Raw genomic sequence first — 15,971 nt, forward strand, 5'->3', positions numbered from 1 at the left:
TGTGCCCAGCCAGGTCTGGCAGAGCCCCAGCCCCACGGCCGGCTCCTTGGCAGGGCTGAGCCCTGGAGCTGGCTCAGAGCTGAGCAGGGGGCAGTTTGCAAAGGCAAGGGCTGGCACCCCCCCCAGGGTGAGCCTCACAGCGGGGACACAGCTAACCCTGCTGTTTGCAGAGATCAGGACCATTTGCAGGATGCTCCGAGTTGCACAGAGCAAGCAGCAGCAAACCAGGCATTGCTCTTGGCAGGGAACATCTTACTCACTCTGTGCCCCAGCAAAACAGGAGCTTTTTTAGTACCTGCCACAAAATTAGGCATAAAATCCCCCCGGCTTCCCTTTCTAGCTTAGCTCAGCTTGGGCCAGAGCAAACGGCTCTGCCTCCCGTGAGAACATACTGCATGTGTGAGTAAACCCCAGGTGCCAACCACACACAGCAGCAGAGGTGCCCAGGGCATAACAGCATCTCAATTAGAAGGTGAGGCAAGACCTGCACCAGCCAAAAAAAAAAAAAAAAGAAAACAAAACCACCATGCATGTGCTGAGCAGCATGTTCCTGCCTGTTACCAGCTAAATAAGTACCTGCAGACAGCATTCTCCAGGGGTGCTCCAGTCCCTCCAAGAAGAGCAGCCTGAGCAGAGCTGGCTCAGGCCTGGGGGGGCTCCTCCTGCCTCTTTTTAAGCCCGATAGACACCTGCTGCCCATCAGCCCATTAGCTCCCTCCTTTCCCATTGACTCACCAGCTGGTCCCACTGAGTCACCCCTTCGAACCACCTCTCCTTTCCGTGGCCCGTGGCCATTTCTCTGGTCCCTTGGTTCCCATTGACTCACCGCTGCTCATCCAAAGCTCACCCTCCCCTTTCCATTCCCATCCTCCTCACTTCTGGTCGCCGTGAGTCCCCCCTGCCCTGGTACCTGCCTTCCTCCTCACCGGCACCACGCCGGCAGCATCCCTGATGAGCTGCAAGGAGCATCCCGGCGAGGGACCCGCAGCTTGTTGCTCCCAAAAGCACCCTCCAACCTGTGCAGAAGTGCCATTGCCAAGCCCTGAGGCTGCAGGGAGTGTTTGCTTTTCCGTGGGCAAAGGATTTCCCCCCCATTTCTTACCCTGGCTGGCATCTTCTGCTGTGTTTTATTCCACGAACTGCAGGAGAAATAGCAAGTGATTTGCAGAATTTAGATGCAATCAATGGCTCTGACATATTCCTTCACACTTCCCATCCATCCCTCCATCCAGGTTCATTTTCTCCAGCTGCAATATGGGAAGCATTTAGGAATGAGTCTGAATGACTTTGGAAGTGTAGGGAAATGGGATTTTCAGGAGCGGGGCGGCGCGGGCCTCGGCGCGTGCCGTGCCGCCGGCGCACCCACAGCTGGGCTGAACAGCTCCGAGTGGAAAATTCCTGTCCGTTGAGCATGGATTGTGGTTCAACAGGTTTTAGTCCCAGCCCCTTTATTTGTGTCAGTGCAAAAACTCATCCCTAGGGCATTTGTTTGGATCACATGGGCGAGCATATAAAAATGGGTCCTACCTGTCCAGGCCAGTTAGCACCTTGGGAAAGCGAAGGCGGCTGCTGGACTGGAGGGGAGAGCCGCGGGACGGTGCAGAGCCAGTGCATGCAGGTAACCGTGCTGGCTGCCCAGAGCAAATTTATCCCCCATTTTTTCGCCAGGGCTTTGCCAGGGCCAGCAGCGATGGGGTAGGGTGAGGCTGAGGGCTTTTCCCTGTGTCGGGGAGCTGCGGGGGGATGCAAAGAGGTTTGGAAATGGGTTGGTGGGCTGCACTGGAGCGGAGGTGGTTCATGCCACAGGAGCAGCTTTAAGTGCCGCCGCAGGCTGTTTCCAGCCCTGTGGGCTGATGGAGACCCTCCGGAGCGGGTGATGCTCTCAGCTCCTCGTTCCCTCATTGCCCCTTCGTGCCCCTTCAAGCTGTCGAGAATTGGGCTGTCAGGTCCCAACGGGGCTCCGCGGGGCGTGTTGGTGGCAATCGGGGTTTAACGAGTAGCCCGTGGCCAGCACGGGCAGAGAGGAGGGCGCTCGGGCAGAGCCACGTGCGAGAAGACACCAAGTTGTGGGGGCGAAGGCTCTTCCAGCGTGGGACGGATGCCACCCTGCTGTCCCACGGGAACAGGGAGGACAAAGCCGGTGACTCTCCATGGCTGCTATTTGCTGCTTCAATAAGAGGTGTTGATGTCTCCTGGCAGGTAGTCGGGAAGTCCATGCAGCCACCAAACGCTGCCGTCACCTCCCTGCCTGCCTGCCTGCCTTGCTCGCAGTCTCCTGCTGCCTGCAGCCTGCCTGGCAGGGCGATAGGCAGCCCTGCCGCCGCTTCGTTTGGCCAGGAGCCGTTAGGGTAGGAAGTGGTTTTGGAGGCTGGGGTGCTGTTTCACAAGCAAGGGCACGAGGCACGGCCGCTCTCCCGGGGGCCACCGCTTGCAGCCGGGCTCTGCGGTGGGGGAAGGGGGTGACGCTTCCACTCGCCCACCCGTGAGCCTCTGCCCCGGGGGGTCCTGGCCTGTCCCTAGTGCTGGCCACTGCATGTGGTGTCCTGACACCCCCCATGTCCCCTTTCAAACAGCCGTCGCCACTGAGACAGACCCAGGCAGCTCCTCCGCTCCCTCCCTCACCCCCCCGGGTCCTGCTGGGGGCTCTGGGACCCCAGAAGTTTTTTCCCTACCCAAGCTTTGCTTCTCCCCCTTCCTCTGCTCTCCATCCCTACTGGAGACAGTTGCTTAGAAACAGACTCCTAGTTCTTTGCTTTTTTAATTATTTTTTTTTTAATGTGGAGATATGCGGGCCCCCACCGAGCCCCCCCAGACCCCGCACCGTGCTCCGTGCCGGGTGCTGGCTGCACCCAGACCCAGGGACAAGACCCAGCAGGTCCCACTTTCCCCCTTCTCGCTGTGCATCGGTCCCCAAGCTGCGGCAAGACAGGCAGACACCCACCCCGCACCCATAGCAGCTCCCTGGGTGCGATGTGAGAATTAATTCCTTGGGGTTGTTTGCTCGGGGGGTTATTTTCTTCTTCTGATGAAGAGCCCAGGATGGTTGTCAATGCTATCAGCCTATTTTTGCCCTGATCTCCCTAGCAAGACAACCAGGAGAAAAGGGAAACAGAGAAGCCACAGGATGCACTGTTATAAGAGGAACTTTCCCCAAATAGAAGCTTTTCACAGTTTTTTCACGAGGCGTCAGCAGCTCTTAATACTGTATGAAGCTGTGAATACTGCATGAAGCAGCCGGCCGGCGGGGAGCCTGTGAATGTTTCAGGCTGCAGCTGCAACGCTCCTGTGAGCACGGGGCCGGCCATGCATGCCCAAAACCTGGCTGGGGTGGTGGGGGGAAGCAGCTGGAGGAGCAGCCTTAGCTGCAATTTCCTAGAGGCAGCACTTTCTGCATCAATCAGGGCGGTAAATCCAATGTATCCCAGCTGGAGGGTGCAGAAATCCTGCGCGCATGGACCGAGACCTTGAATTTTGCCCTGACCTGGTTTCTAGCTGCAAAAGATCTGTCTGGAGAGCCCCAGATGTTCATTAGCTCTGCGCTGGGGTAAAGGGAGGGATGCTTTGCTTGTATAATACGTTGCATTTTACATGGCTCCTTCTGGGTTTAAATATTTATAAACTGAGTGATGAATCCCTGAAATTCTGCAGTGGTATCAATGGCAGGATGAGTTATCACCCGTGGCGTATCAGGTGGCTGTATTTCGGGGCTGGGAGAAGGGATCCAGGCGTGTATCTGGGTCACAATATGCGTATGCAGTGACTTTCCAGAGCACCCCAATCTCCTGGCTCGGAGATAGACCCTGTTGCTCCGGCAGGACAGACGAGGAAAGGTGCAGAAATGCTCCTGTTGCTTGTTTTACACCTTCCCCTCCGTTATCAACTGTTTTCTGGACTCTCCTTCCCAGTCTGCTCCTTGCCAGTGCGGTGGCACATCCCATCGTGCCGTCTCCAGCGGCACGGGGTCCCTTTGCCCCCCGCTGTTCCCCCATCGCGGTTGGGTTGGGTTTTGCCATTTTTGCAAAGTGCTGGTCGGAGACCTCTCCTACCTGCTGGGTCCAAATGGATATTAAGCCCATAAAAACCATTTGGCTGAGCTGCCTTCTCCCTCCCTGGCTGCCCGGTGAAGGAAAGCTGAGCTCTCCCAGTCCTGCTGATGGGGCCGGCGAGCCCACATGGATGCCTGGGGCAGCTGCCCTGAGCAAGGAGACCACTTGTAGCATCATGCAGGAGGAAAAGCTGCAGGATTTGGGGTTTTCAGAGCAGCAAAATGGAGGAGTGACCCTAATTGCTTTTCCTGGGTGGATGTAGAGAAGGACCCAGCACCACGGTGGGTCTCTGAAACCCACTCCTGCTCCCCGGCAGGAGCCAGGCGTCTGCTGGCTTTGCCAGGAGCGAAGCCCAGGCTGGACTCTGCTCCAGCCTGACGACTGCAGGCACCATTGATCCAGTGACAGGAGAAGGAGAGGAGAGCCCTGCTGCCCTGCCTTGCTCCGGAGCTCGCAGGAGGGGAACGTTGCCCAAAGCAAACATGCCGGTGGGCTTGGTGGTCTGCTGGTCACCCCGGGGAGCCAGGCACTGCTTGGGGCACACATGAAGAAGGCTCTTAGCCCAAAGGCAAGGTACTTGGAGCGGGGGAGTGGTACTGGGGGAGTCCTTGACCACCCTGGCCAGCCCCTGGGGCCGAGGGGAGGCTGTCACTGTGAAACCCAGCAGAGTGAAGGGGCTGGGTCTGTGCGTGCCTGTTGCGTGTATCTATGTATCTCCCCCTCGGCTGCTTTGTCCGGTGAAGGCAGTGGCGTGGGGAGAGCAGACCTGGCAGCGAGATGTAGGGACGGCGGGCAGAGCCGCTCGGTAGATGAGGGACAGCCCTCTCCCCACGCAAGGACACTTCTTGGCCAGCCCAGGTGGCCGTGCAGGACTTGCTTTCCCAAAGGCTTTCTGTCCCCAGGGTAGTGGGGTGACACCGTGCAGGAAAGGGGGGGGAGGCCATGTTTTGGGTGTTTTCACAGTGCCGTTCTGCCCTCTCCTTTCAGAGTGTGCCAGGAGAAAGAGATGGAAAGCCAAGGGAAAGGCAGCCCCGCGGGGAAGATGACTGCAATGGCTCACAGCCTGTAAGTACCTGCGTGCCACGGCGCCGACTCCTCCAGCCCAGTTCAGGCTCTTTTCCTCCGGCCACTTTCTCCAGGGGACTTTGCTCTTTGCTCCCCTCTGACGCACGCCACTGCAACGTCTCCGTTCCCCCATGGATAAGGCGGAAAACTCACGGCAGGGTTTAGGGCAGAGCAAGGCAAAAGCAGATCCCCGGCAGTGGGGGCTGTGGGAGCGCGTGGTCCGGGGCTGCCGGAGGGTATCGGGGTGTCTCCCCGCTGCAAATCTGCTTTTGCTGGTGTGCTGCCGGCGAGGGATGCATTGCCTTGGTCTGTCGCAGCCCTTCAGGCTTCTGCAAGGTGAATAAGGCTGAGCTCAGCTTTTATATTTGGGGATCAGAGCGGGGAGCACTGGCGCAGGCAGAGCTGGGAAGGCTATGGCGGTTGCAGAGCGTTTGCTGGCTGCTGCAAGGAGCAAAAGGAGAATGGGTTTGCATCCCTGCAGCCGTCCCCCCCTGCAAGATGGGGGAGCAGCAGTGCAACCTGGCGTGCCAGCCCCCAGCAAGGCTCGGCAGGGGCGCGGGGAGCACCTGGGAGGGATGGAAACACCCCTGCCGTTAAACCCTAGTGAGTCATAACGTTTACAGGGGAGGGCATGGCTGGAGCAATGCCCGCTCGTGTCTCTGATATCCGGAGAGCTTCTTCATTCCTTGTTGGGGAGGGGGAGATGGAGGGAGGAGGGTGCTACAGGGTGAAAACGGGTGCTTGTTCCCAGTGGTGCGAGCTCCCCAGTGCTCAGCCATCGGGTTTGGAGCCCTGCATAGCCCCGTGCCATGCAACGGGCAGCCATGCCATGCCATGGGCAGCCGTGCCATGCCGTGGGCAGCCGTGCCATGCTGTGGGCAGCCGTGCCATGCCACGGGCAGCCGTGCCATGCCACGGCGTGGGCTTTCTAGGGAGCGGTGGGATGCAGCGAGTCGGTTGAGACTTGTGTTTCTCCTCCCACGGAGCAGAGGGGCTGCGAGTAGCGGCCACGTGCTCCGTAGATGCTCCCGAGCCCCTTCCCCGGCCCGGTGCCCTCCCCAGTGCCTCCCGCCGCCGGCTCTCTCCTCCCGGCAAAGCCTTCTGCCGGGAAAAGGGCCCGTGCGAGCGCTGCAGCCCGGGTGTTTCGACTGCAAGTGACAATTGTGCTTTTGTTTTGCCTGGCAGGGAGGGGGGCAGGCGGGAATTCGGCTGCCCAGAAAGCTGCCAGGAACTCTTTATGCCACATTTAAGCACCTGCTACAAGAGAGCAAATAAGCCAAATCATGCGGCTGGCAAACAAGCTTTACGTGTTCCTTCCCCGTGACCCACTCCAAGAAGAAGAAAGCTCAAAGCTGCAGCTCGGCTGCTCGCAGCTCCCGTTGCAGGGAAATAAATAGCTTCGCCGTGAAGCCGATAGCTTCGCCGCCGGCTCGCAGCGCCGGTGTGGGCACGGAGGCAGCGCCGGGAGCTGCCTATGCCCGGCTCAAAAGCCAAAGGGCTCCCCCCTCCCCAAATAAGCGACTCCGTCTCCTTCTGCTATGGAGAGAGAGATCCCCGTCCTGCGAGTTAGGTGAGGCGGGGGGCGATGCCGGGGGGCCAGGATGGGGGGGCCGTGCCGGGCGGCTGCCGGGGCTGCGATGCAAAGGTGCGAGGTGAGGCGAGCGCTGAGGTTTTGACGCCGGCTGACGCAGCGTTGCATCAGTGCCGGCCGCGCCGTAGGCTGCCGGCCGGCCTGATCCGAGTGGAAAGGGAGCGGGAGGCCGAGCTTAGCGTGGCGGAGGCGATGGCGGGGGGGGGAGAAGGCAGCCGAAAGCCTTGGGAAAGGATGGCGAGGCATCACGTGATGCGGATATACGGGGTCAGAGCAGCGGGGCCAGCGTGCCGGACGCCTTCGCGGCAGCCAGGCTGCAAAGATGACTTTGAGTTTTTTTATGCCCTGGGGTGGCAGGGCAGCCCCGGGGGCCTGGGGGGTGAGGAGGGGGCTGCGAGGAGCGCTGCGGGCCCGGGTTCAAAGGCAGTAGTGCAGCGTGTGGCCTGTGCTCGGAGAGCACGGATGGATGGGTCATTCCATCGGGATAACCGGCCCTGCAAGGGACTGGGGCTGCTCCTGGGGGGCCTGGGGCTTGGGAGCTGTCACACGGGGGGTCCCCTCCGGCACAGCCCCCTCCTCAGCCGGGCTGAGGTGCCTGGCAGCACCGCCAGCACCGCGTGCGGCCCGGCGGGGACCCCAGGGGCTGGCAGCCCTGCGCGGCCCCCGTGGGAAAGGTGCTCAGAGGAGGGGTGCACCCCTTCCCGGGGGGCAGGAGGGAGGCGCTGGGCCGGGGGGCAGTGCGGGGGGGGCTGGGTGCAGAGGGAGGATGGAGGCAAGGCGCAGGGGGAGGATGAGGGTGGGATGCAGCAGAGGAAGGAGGGCAGGGTGGGGGTCCCCCGCAGGGGAGGGCTGGGGGCAGGATGGGGGTCCCCCATGCGGGGCAGGACTGGGGGAGCACGATGGAGACCCCTGCGGGGAAGGGCTGGGGGCGGGATGGGGGTCCCACGCCCGGCAGCATGGGGTCCCCCGCCAAGGCGCCCCGGCCCCGCTGCCCGCAGCCCCCCCCCCCTTAGGTCTCCCCCCCGGTCTCTCTCAGCCAATGGGCGGCGGCGGGGGGGCGGGGGCGGGGCCTCGGCGGGGCCGCTTGTTTTTTGTGAATGAAAGGCGGGGCGGGCCCGACTGCAGCGCGCCGCTCCGCGCAGGGCTCCGCGCAGGGCTCCGCGCAGGGCTCCGCGCAGCGCCGGGCAGCGCGCAGGGCTCCGCGCAGCGCAGCGCAACGGGCCGCGGATGCGGAAAGCGGGGGAACCGAGGTGTCGGCATGGGCCCCCGCGCCCCAGGCCCTGAGCCGCGCAGCGCGGCGCCCAGGCGCGCAGAGCCCAGCCTCGCAACTTGCGCCGTGGCCATGTCCGGAGGGGCGAGCCCGGCCCCGGCCCCTGGGAGCCGCCGCTTCGTCTGTGTTGGTGTAAGTACCGGGGGGAGCCCCCGCCGCCACCCCCGCCGCGTCCCGCTCCGCCTCCGCGCATCCCGCCCGGCCCGGCCCGGCTGCCGGCGCCGGGAACAGCCAGGGCCCGGCCCCTTCGCGATGCACCCGCCGCCGCCTTGCAGTGCCCCGCACCCCCGGCCTGGGTGCTCCGGACACCCCCGAGCCCTCTTGCGATGCCCCGTACCCGGCCCCGGTGCAGACCGCACCCCCGAGCCCCCTTGCAAAGCCCCGCACCCCCGGCCTAGGTCCTCCCCAGCCTCCTTGCGATGTCCCGCACCCCCGATCTGGGTGCTCCGAGCACCCTCGGCCCCTTTGCAAAGCCCCTCACCGGCTCCCGCTGCTCCTCAGCCCCATTGCAATGCGCTGCACCCTCGATTCGGGTGCTCCGAGCACCCCCGCCCCCATTGCAATACGCTGCACCCAGTCCCGGTGCTCCTCGGCCCCCTTGCAATGCCTCGCACCCCCAATTAGGGTGCTCTGAGCACCCCCGACCCCATTGTAATGCCCCTTACCCACTCCCGGTGCTCATCAGCCCCCTTGCAATGCCGTGCACCCTCAATCTGGGTGCTCCGAGCACCCCCGACCCCATTGCAATGTCCTGCACCCAGTCCTGGTGCTCCCCGGCCCCCTTGCAATGCCCTGCACCCCCAGTCTGGGTGCTCCGAGCACCCCCGACCCCATTGCAATGCCCCACACCTGCTCCCGGTGCTCCTGGCCCACCGCGTCCTCCGGTCCCGGTGCTGTGGCCGGGCCCAGCCGTGCTGCAGCCCTGCTCGGGGCCCCGCTCCCCCGCCGCGGCCTGCACAGCCCCGGCTGCCTCCCCGGGGCCCCCGGGCCCCATCTCGCCCCCAGCCCACGGCTGCCCGGGAGAGTGACGAGAGGTGCTGCGTTATTTTTGTGTATTGATGCCGTTTCGGGGCGGTTTCCCCCCGGTTTGGGGGCTCCCCTCTCCTGGTGAGGTGCAGGATGAAGGATTTTTAGCCTGGGAGTTGCTAGGCGACGGCTCCCGGGGTGATGGTGCAGTTGCCTTGGCAACCGCAGGCTGGGCAGCCTGGAAGGAGCAATTTTGGGGTTCTCCTTGGGAGGGGGGTGAATTGGGTGCCTGTGGTTTGGGTGGGGGGGCTGCAGTGGGCAAGGAGAGCGGGGCTGGGGGGGGCTGCTGACCGGAGCAGCCCTGCTCCCCAGGGAAGGGCTTTTGCTGGGGGGGGAACTCCGATGTCTCGGCATCTTGGGTTATTTCTTGCTCTCCTGTGGGTTTTGGAGCTGTCCCCAGGAGAGATGCGCTGGTGGGGAAGGTGGGGAGAGGGCCTGCGGAGGTGAAGGAATGGTGCTGCTGAAATTGTCCCTGCCAAGGGGCTCAGCCCCCTCCCGGGGCAGTGTCTCGTGGGTGGGGGGCTGCGAGCCACCCCCACGGGCCCGCCGGAGTTCCCCAATGAGCTTCTGCTTTATTCGGAGCCTGCATTTTGTGCCTGCTGCTGTCCCCCCTCTTCCTTTCCTCATCACAGGCACTGCTCCCGTTAGCATTTATCCCTTAATTCCCTCGGGGCACGGACTTTCCGAGCAGGCTCCCAAGTCCCCTGGGCTGAGCTCCCCACACGGGGCAAGCATCCAAACTGCCAGCCGCAGTTGTCATCTCCATGTGCCTTCCCCCCCACCGGCTGAATGAGCTCAGCTGATTTGGGAGCACGGCTGGCCCTAAAAATAACCGCAGCGAAGCTCCCCGAGCACTACTGACCCCCCCGGAGATCTCCTGGCCCAAAGCTGATCCCCGGGAGGAGCAGGGGACCGGGGATGGCGCTGAGGTGGGATGCGCGAGATGGAAATGAATTTCCAGGGGCTAACGAGGAAGGAGGCAACCTGCCCTGACTCCTTTTCGCCGTGCGGAGCCCAAGGAGGTTGCTATTCCTGGTTTGCAATGCCCTCAGCAGACAGCATTCCCCGCATCCCGAAGGATGGAGGGGCCATGGCACGCGGTGACAAAACTACTCAGAGAAGTTTTGCCTTGGGACCAGCCGATGTTTTCAGTGCTGGCACCTAAAGCGACCTGGATTTGTGCCACCTGCTTTTGCCTACGCTTGCCCGCAAGGCTTGTGGCTCAATCCTGCACGGTGCTGAGCCCTCTCACCTGCCACCTCCTCCAGGCTGGCGTAGCCAGGTGTGCTGAGATCGCTTGTGCACGGGAGGGAGGTGCTAACATTGGAAAGTCCTTGCCAGGCTGCTAGTTTAGGGAGCTGCGTCCGTGGTCCCCGCGTGCAGGGCTCGGTTGCCATCGTTACCGGGTATTTTAGCTCACCGAGCCTTTGCGCTGGTGGTTTATTATAGCAGCTCGGGAGGCCGGTGCCAGGAGGGGGTGACAAGGGGGGAAGAGATCTGCGGCTTTGGGAAGTTCAGAGCAATTGGGATATGGGGGTTTTTTTATCCTTTTCCCCTTCCCTCAATCTCCTCCTTGCTCTTCCCCCTGGAAATCATGTAAATCCCTGGCTTAGTGCTGTGATGAGTTAATTCTGGCTGATTTAGACTCTGGGGCTCTGAAGAGGCAGAGGGTGGTTACACCTGGGCACTCCTGCTTGCAGGATACGGGCGCTTCACCTCGGCTTCATGGCACCCATAGCACCAACCTCCGTCTCGGGAGGGTTCAGGTCGTCCCTGGTCCTGGGAGGCCGGTGATGCTGGGAGCCTTCCCAAACCCAACGGCTGCTGAGCCTCCTGGAAACATAATGAGTTTCTTCTCATTTGCTGCTGGGAGCAAAGATTCCCTCTGGGAAGGGGGTGGGAAAAGGGGGGCTGATCGGTGTCGAGGGATGGACCTGGTGGTCCCCGGAGACAGGCAGCCGGAGAGGCTGGCAGTGCCCGGGTGTGCGCTCGGTCGGGTGGATCTGGAAGCTTCGCTTGCAAACACTGGAGAGGGAGAAAGGGGAAAGGAGGAGGGGAGAAAAAAAAAAAAAAAAAAAAAAAGCCTCATCTCACATGAACAAGCATGAGCCAGGGCCGGAGAGAAGGGGAGGGAGGAGGGTCGAATCTAACGCAGGGCATGTGTCTGACGCGCGGCAGAGCAACGCACGCTGCCACGAGAACATTAAATTTTAAAGGGGACTGGCGGGGAGCGCGAGCCGGGGAGGGGTAGGCAGCTGCCTTCGCTCGCTGCCTTCACTGGGGCTCCCGGCTGCCGGTCACTGCAGAGCTTCCCCCGTGCTGCGAGGGGCTGGCAGCTCCGAGCGTGAGTATCGGCATCCTCTTGTTGCTTTGCCCCCCTCCGCATCCCGTCCCGTCCGGACACAGCCCCCCCCCGGCTCATCCCGGCTGCGTTTGCTGACCCCCCTTCCCCCTGCAGGTCCCAATTAATGGATTCTGACATGGATTATGAGAGGCCAAACGTAGAAACTATCAAGTGCGTCGTGGTCGGGGACAACGCGGTGGGCAAGACTCGGCTCATCTGTGCCCGCGCCTGCAACGCCACGCTGACCCAGTACCAGCTCCTCGCCACCCACGTGCCCACGGTGTGGGCCATCGACCAGTACCGCGTCTGCCAGGAGGTGAGGGCTGCCGGGGAGCGGGGCAGGGATGCTGGGGCGGCTCGGCTCGCGGATGCCCTGTGGGGATCCCGAGGAGACGGAATTGCATCCTCCCCGTGGGGGAACTGCGAATTGCTCCTCCATGCCCTGCATGCGGTGGGGACAGCCCCGCTCTTGCAGGGCTCAAGGACTCAGGAGCTGGATGTTTCTGTTCCCGCAGGTGCTGGAGCGCTCCCGGGATGTGGTAGATGATGTTAGCGTGTCCTTGCGGCTCTGGGACACCTTTGGTGACCACCACAAAGACAGGCGCTTTGCCTATGGCAGGTAGGGGAGAGGCAGAGCCTCATGCTGCCCTGGGCAGGGAGGGCGGGCAATGCCGAAGCACGGCAGGGTTGGCTCCATCATCAAGCTGGACCTTGACCCTCCTCTCCTCGCAGGTCCGATGTTGTGGTTTTGTGCTTCTCCATTGCTAACCCCAACTCCCTGCACCATGTGAAGACCATGTGGTACCCAGAGATCAAGCACTTCTGTCCCCGCGCGCCCGTCATCCTGGTGGGCTGCCAGCTCGACCTGCGCTACGCCGACCTGGAGGCCGTCAATCGGGCACGGCGCCCCTTGGCCAGGTGGGACTTTTGTGCCCCAATGCCGACGCCTGTCCCATGCTTTCTCCTTACCATGCATCTGAAGAGGTCTCTTCATTATCTCCCCTCTTTTTCAGGCCAATCAAACCTAACGAGATCCTTCCCCCGGAGAAGGGGAGGGAGGTAGCCAAGGAGCTGGGGATCCCCTATTATGAGACGAGCGTGGTGGCCCAGTTTGGCATCAAGGATGTCTTTGACAATGCCATCCGTGCCGCCCTCATCTCCCGCCGTCACTTGCAGTTCTGGAAGTCCCACCTCCGCAACGTGCAACGACCCCTGCTCCAAGCCCCCTTCCTGCCCCCCAAGCCCCCTCCGCCCATCATCATCGTCCCGGACCCCCCTTCCAACAACGAGGAGCGCCCAGCCCACCTCTTGGAGGACCCCCTGTGCGCGGATGTCATCCTGGTGCTGCAAGAGAAGATCAAAATCTACGCACACAAGATCTACCTCTCCACCTCCTCCTCCAAATTTTACGACCTGTTCCTCATGGACCTGAGCGAGGAGGACCAGCAGAGCGCCGCGGGGCATGGCTTCGGGGTGGCCGTCACCGCGGCCGCCGAGCGGATGCTGCACCAAGAGGAGAGGCACCACGGGCGGGATTTCCTCCTCCGAGCCGCTAGCTTTGATATCTGCGAAAGCACCGAGGAGGCCGGATCCGGCCAGCGAAAACCGTGCCTTAGAGCCTCCACCAGTGATGGGATCCTGCGGGGCAACCGCTACGAGAACGGGGAGCGTGGGCTGCGGCGGGGAAGGGACCTCTCCTCTTGGAGCCGGGCTTTCACCAGCATCCAGGAGGAGATGGCGGAAGATCCACTGACCTACAAGTCCAAGCTCATGGTGGTGGTGAAGATGGATGCTTCCATCCAGCCGGGTCCTTTCCGGGCCGTGCTGAAGTACCTGTACACAGGGGAGCTGGATGAGAATGAGCGGGACCTCATGCACATTGCTCACATCGCTGAGCTGCTGGAGGTGTTCGACCTCCGGATGATGGTGGCCAACATCCTCAACAACGAGGCGTTCATGAACCAGGAGATCACCAAAGCCTTCCACGTCCGGAGGACCAACCGGGTGAAGGAATGCCTGGCCAAGGGGACTTTCTCGGGTACGACTCCAGGCCGAGGGGGAGGACCGTCCACAGCACCCCTCTCCCTTGGTGGGGGTCTGCCAGATGGATGCGGGGCTCGGAGCTCCTGGCTTTGCCCCACGCGTGAGCGGGGCGGCCATGCCGCGAGCTAGCAGGCACTCGCTCGCCTTCCCTGGGGTTTTTGGTCACACTTTGCGTTTCTGGGATTTTTATAGCTTTTCCCCCCCCCCCCCAGAAAGCGTGAGCGTAATGGCCCTTCCCCAGGGTTTCCTGCTCCCCAGCCCGCCCGACAGCTCTGTTTATTTACAGGAGAGCAGCAAAGGCAACTTCCTTTCCTCCCGGGCCCAGGTTTTCACAGGGTCATCTGATTTAGGAGGAGCAATGTGCTCTTGGTAGGACTTCCCCGGCTTTCTGCCGAGCATCACGTGCCACCGGCTGGTGCCGTCCGGGGAGGGGTGGGAACATCCCAGCCTCCCTCCGGCTGAATTTGTTTCATGAGGATGGACCTTGATGTGGTCAAGCTGTCACTGTCGGGGGACAGATGGGTGCTGGCCCTTGGCACACCTCAGGGAGAAGCTCTGGTCCGGGGTGGAGAGCAGAGTAGGGGGGGCAGGAGATCCCCCTTGTCCTTCCCAGCTCTCTGAAGGACTCAAGCTTGGGCGAGATGTTTGCTTCCTGGGTTTTCCTCTTTGGTTTCAAACATGTTGTGGTATGCCTTGGGAAAATCCCTCGGAAGAGCCGGAGCCCCGCCGCGGCTCTTCCCTGAGTTCCTCTGAGCCCGCAGAGGATCCTGGGGGGAAAAAAGAAAAAGAAAAGAGATCTTTAGGACAAATTATAGGATATGCCAGGCTCTATCCCCTTCCCTCCGCTGTCCCCGGTGCAAGACCTTTTGTGGCAGGAGGTGGCTGAGCCCTGTGTGACGGGGACGTCCCCAGTAGCATCCCTCTGCTTGTCCCCAGATGTCACCTTCGTGCTGGATGACGGTGCTATCAGTGCCCACAAGCCCCTGCTTATCTCCAGCTGCGACTGGATGGCCGCGATGTTCGGCGGCCCCTTCGTGGAAAGCTCCACCAACGAGGTGAGGAGGGGCCCTGGAATTTGTCCCGGGAGGGTGGGACGGCTGGGGACGGCCGTGGGGTGACAGCCGGTGGGTGTCTCGCAGGTGGCACTTCCCTACACCAGCAAGAGCTGCATGCGGGCGGTGCTGGAGTACCTCTACACCGGGCAGTTCAGCTCCAGCCCCGACCTCGACGACATGAAGCTCATCATCCTCGCCAACCGCCTCTGCCTGCCGCATCTGGTGGCTCTCACCGGTGAGTTAGGGTGGCTGCAGCGGGACAGTGTCCCCCCGCTGTCCCCAAGCTTGGTGGCAGCCCAGTGCTCCCGCTGTCACCCAGTCCCAGCCACCCTGTAACCCCACGTGTCCCCCACAGAGCAGTACACCGTCACCGGCCTGATGGAGGCGGCGCAGATGATGGTGGACATCGATGGGGACGTGCTCGTGTTCCTGGAGCTGGCTCAGGTAGGACGCGGTGGGACAGGACCCCGCGACAGCAGGGGATGGGGCCAGGGGCTGGGTCGTGCCGCACAGAGGGGTCTGGCAGCTCCGGGGGGTGATGCTGTCCTGGCAGAGAGGACAACTGGGTCTGGTCTTGGATGTCCATGGAGGAATAGGGAGAATTCCTCCTGCTTCCCCGGTGATCCGTGCCATGGTGGCTCTGACACAGGCTCCATCTCTTCCAGTTCCACTGCGCCTACCAGCTTGCCGACTGGTGCCTCCATCACATCTGCACCAACTACAACAACGTCTGCCGCAAGTTCCCCCGGGACATGAAGGCCATGTCGGGAGGTGAGCAGGGGCCGGGGCGGGATGACGGGGGTCCTGGTGGTCCCAGTGCTGTCCTCACCCCCCCTCTCCCTGCAGAGAACCAGGAGTACTTTGAGAAGCACCGCTGGCCGCCGGTGTGGTACCTGAAGGAGGAGGATCACTACCAGCGGGCGAAGAAGGAGAGGGAGAAGGAAGACTACCTCCACCTCAAACGGCAGCCCAAGAGGCGATGGCTCTTCTGGAACGCCTCCTCCTCCCCTTCCTCCCCTCCTTCATCGTCGGCAGCCACAGCCTCCTCTTCCTCCTCCTCCTCCTCCTCGGCTGTGGTTTGAAAGCCCGTCCTTGCCCTGGCTCCAGCATCCCTGGGAGGAGACGGGGAGGAGGAGGAGGAGGAAGGGTGGGATGAGCTGCCCCAGCGCCAGGCGTGGAGCGGACACCACCGGCCGAAGACCCAGAGGAGATGGTGGTAGCAGGGGTCCGTCCCTGCGGAAAGGCTCGGGGCCGGGCGCCAGCCCCCGGCGCTCCTGGAGCCCTGCTCTCCCCGCGCCACAGCTGCCAGCGCGCTGCAGGGACCGAGCAGCAGGAGAAACTCATGTTTACAGGAGCACGAGGGCTGTGTCATGCTTTTATTTTGAGGTTTGTTTGGTTTTTTTTTTTTTTGAACATCAGCAGCATGAGGAAGAAGAAGCAGCAGCCCATCCCACTTCCACTTCAATTTGTAACCAGAAGCTGCGGGATATGGTTTGTTGGTCTGATGGCATCTCGCCCCCGTGGGCAGCCG

General features: G+C 62.2%; 1 protein-coding gene across 3 annotated transcripts; it reads left to right on the top strand.

Annotated features, from left to right (window-relative positions):
• Positions 1 to 5,052: 5,052 nt before the first annotated feature.
• LOC309601522 (rho-related BTB domain-containing protein 2-like) lies at positions 5,053 to 15,522 on the top strand (the record flags this gene model as incomplete). Of its 3 annotated transcripts, none has more annotated exons than XM_082334565.1 (10): positions 5,053 to 5,111; positions 11,457 to 11,658; positions 11,858 to 11,961; positions 12,075 to 12,260; positions 12,356 to 13,380; positions 14,322 to 14,440; positions 14,525 to 14,675; positions 14,796 to 14,884; positions 15,106 to 15,211; positions 15,287 to 15,522. In XM_082334565.1, 10 exons carry the CDS (start codon positions 5,053 to 5,055, stop codon positions 15,520 to 15,522), a joined length of 2,277 nt encoding a protein of 758 aa, XP_082190691.1. The 3 variants fall into 3 exon arrangements, with proteins under 3 accessions (XP_082190691.1, XP_082190692.1, XP_082190690.1); XM_082334566.1 differs by lacking the exon at positions 5,053 to 5,111 and adding an exon at positions 6,650 to 6,681; XM_082334564.1 differs by lacking the exon at positions 5,053 to 5,111 and adding an exon at positions 7,800 to 8,104.
• Positions 15,523 to 15,971: the final 449 nt, after the last annotated feature.

Source organism: Platalea leucorodia, assembly GCF_965183815.1.
Source record: "Platalea leucorodia genome assembly, chromosome: W".
NCBI lineage: Eukaryota > Metazoa > Chordata > Aves > Pelecaniformes > Threskiornithidae > Platalea > Platalea leucorodia.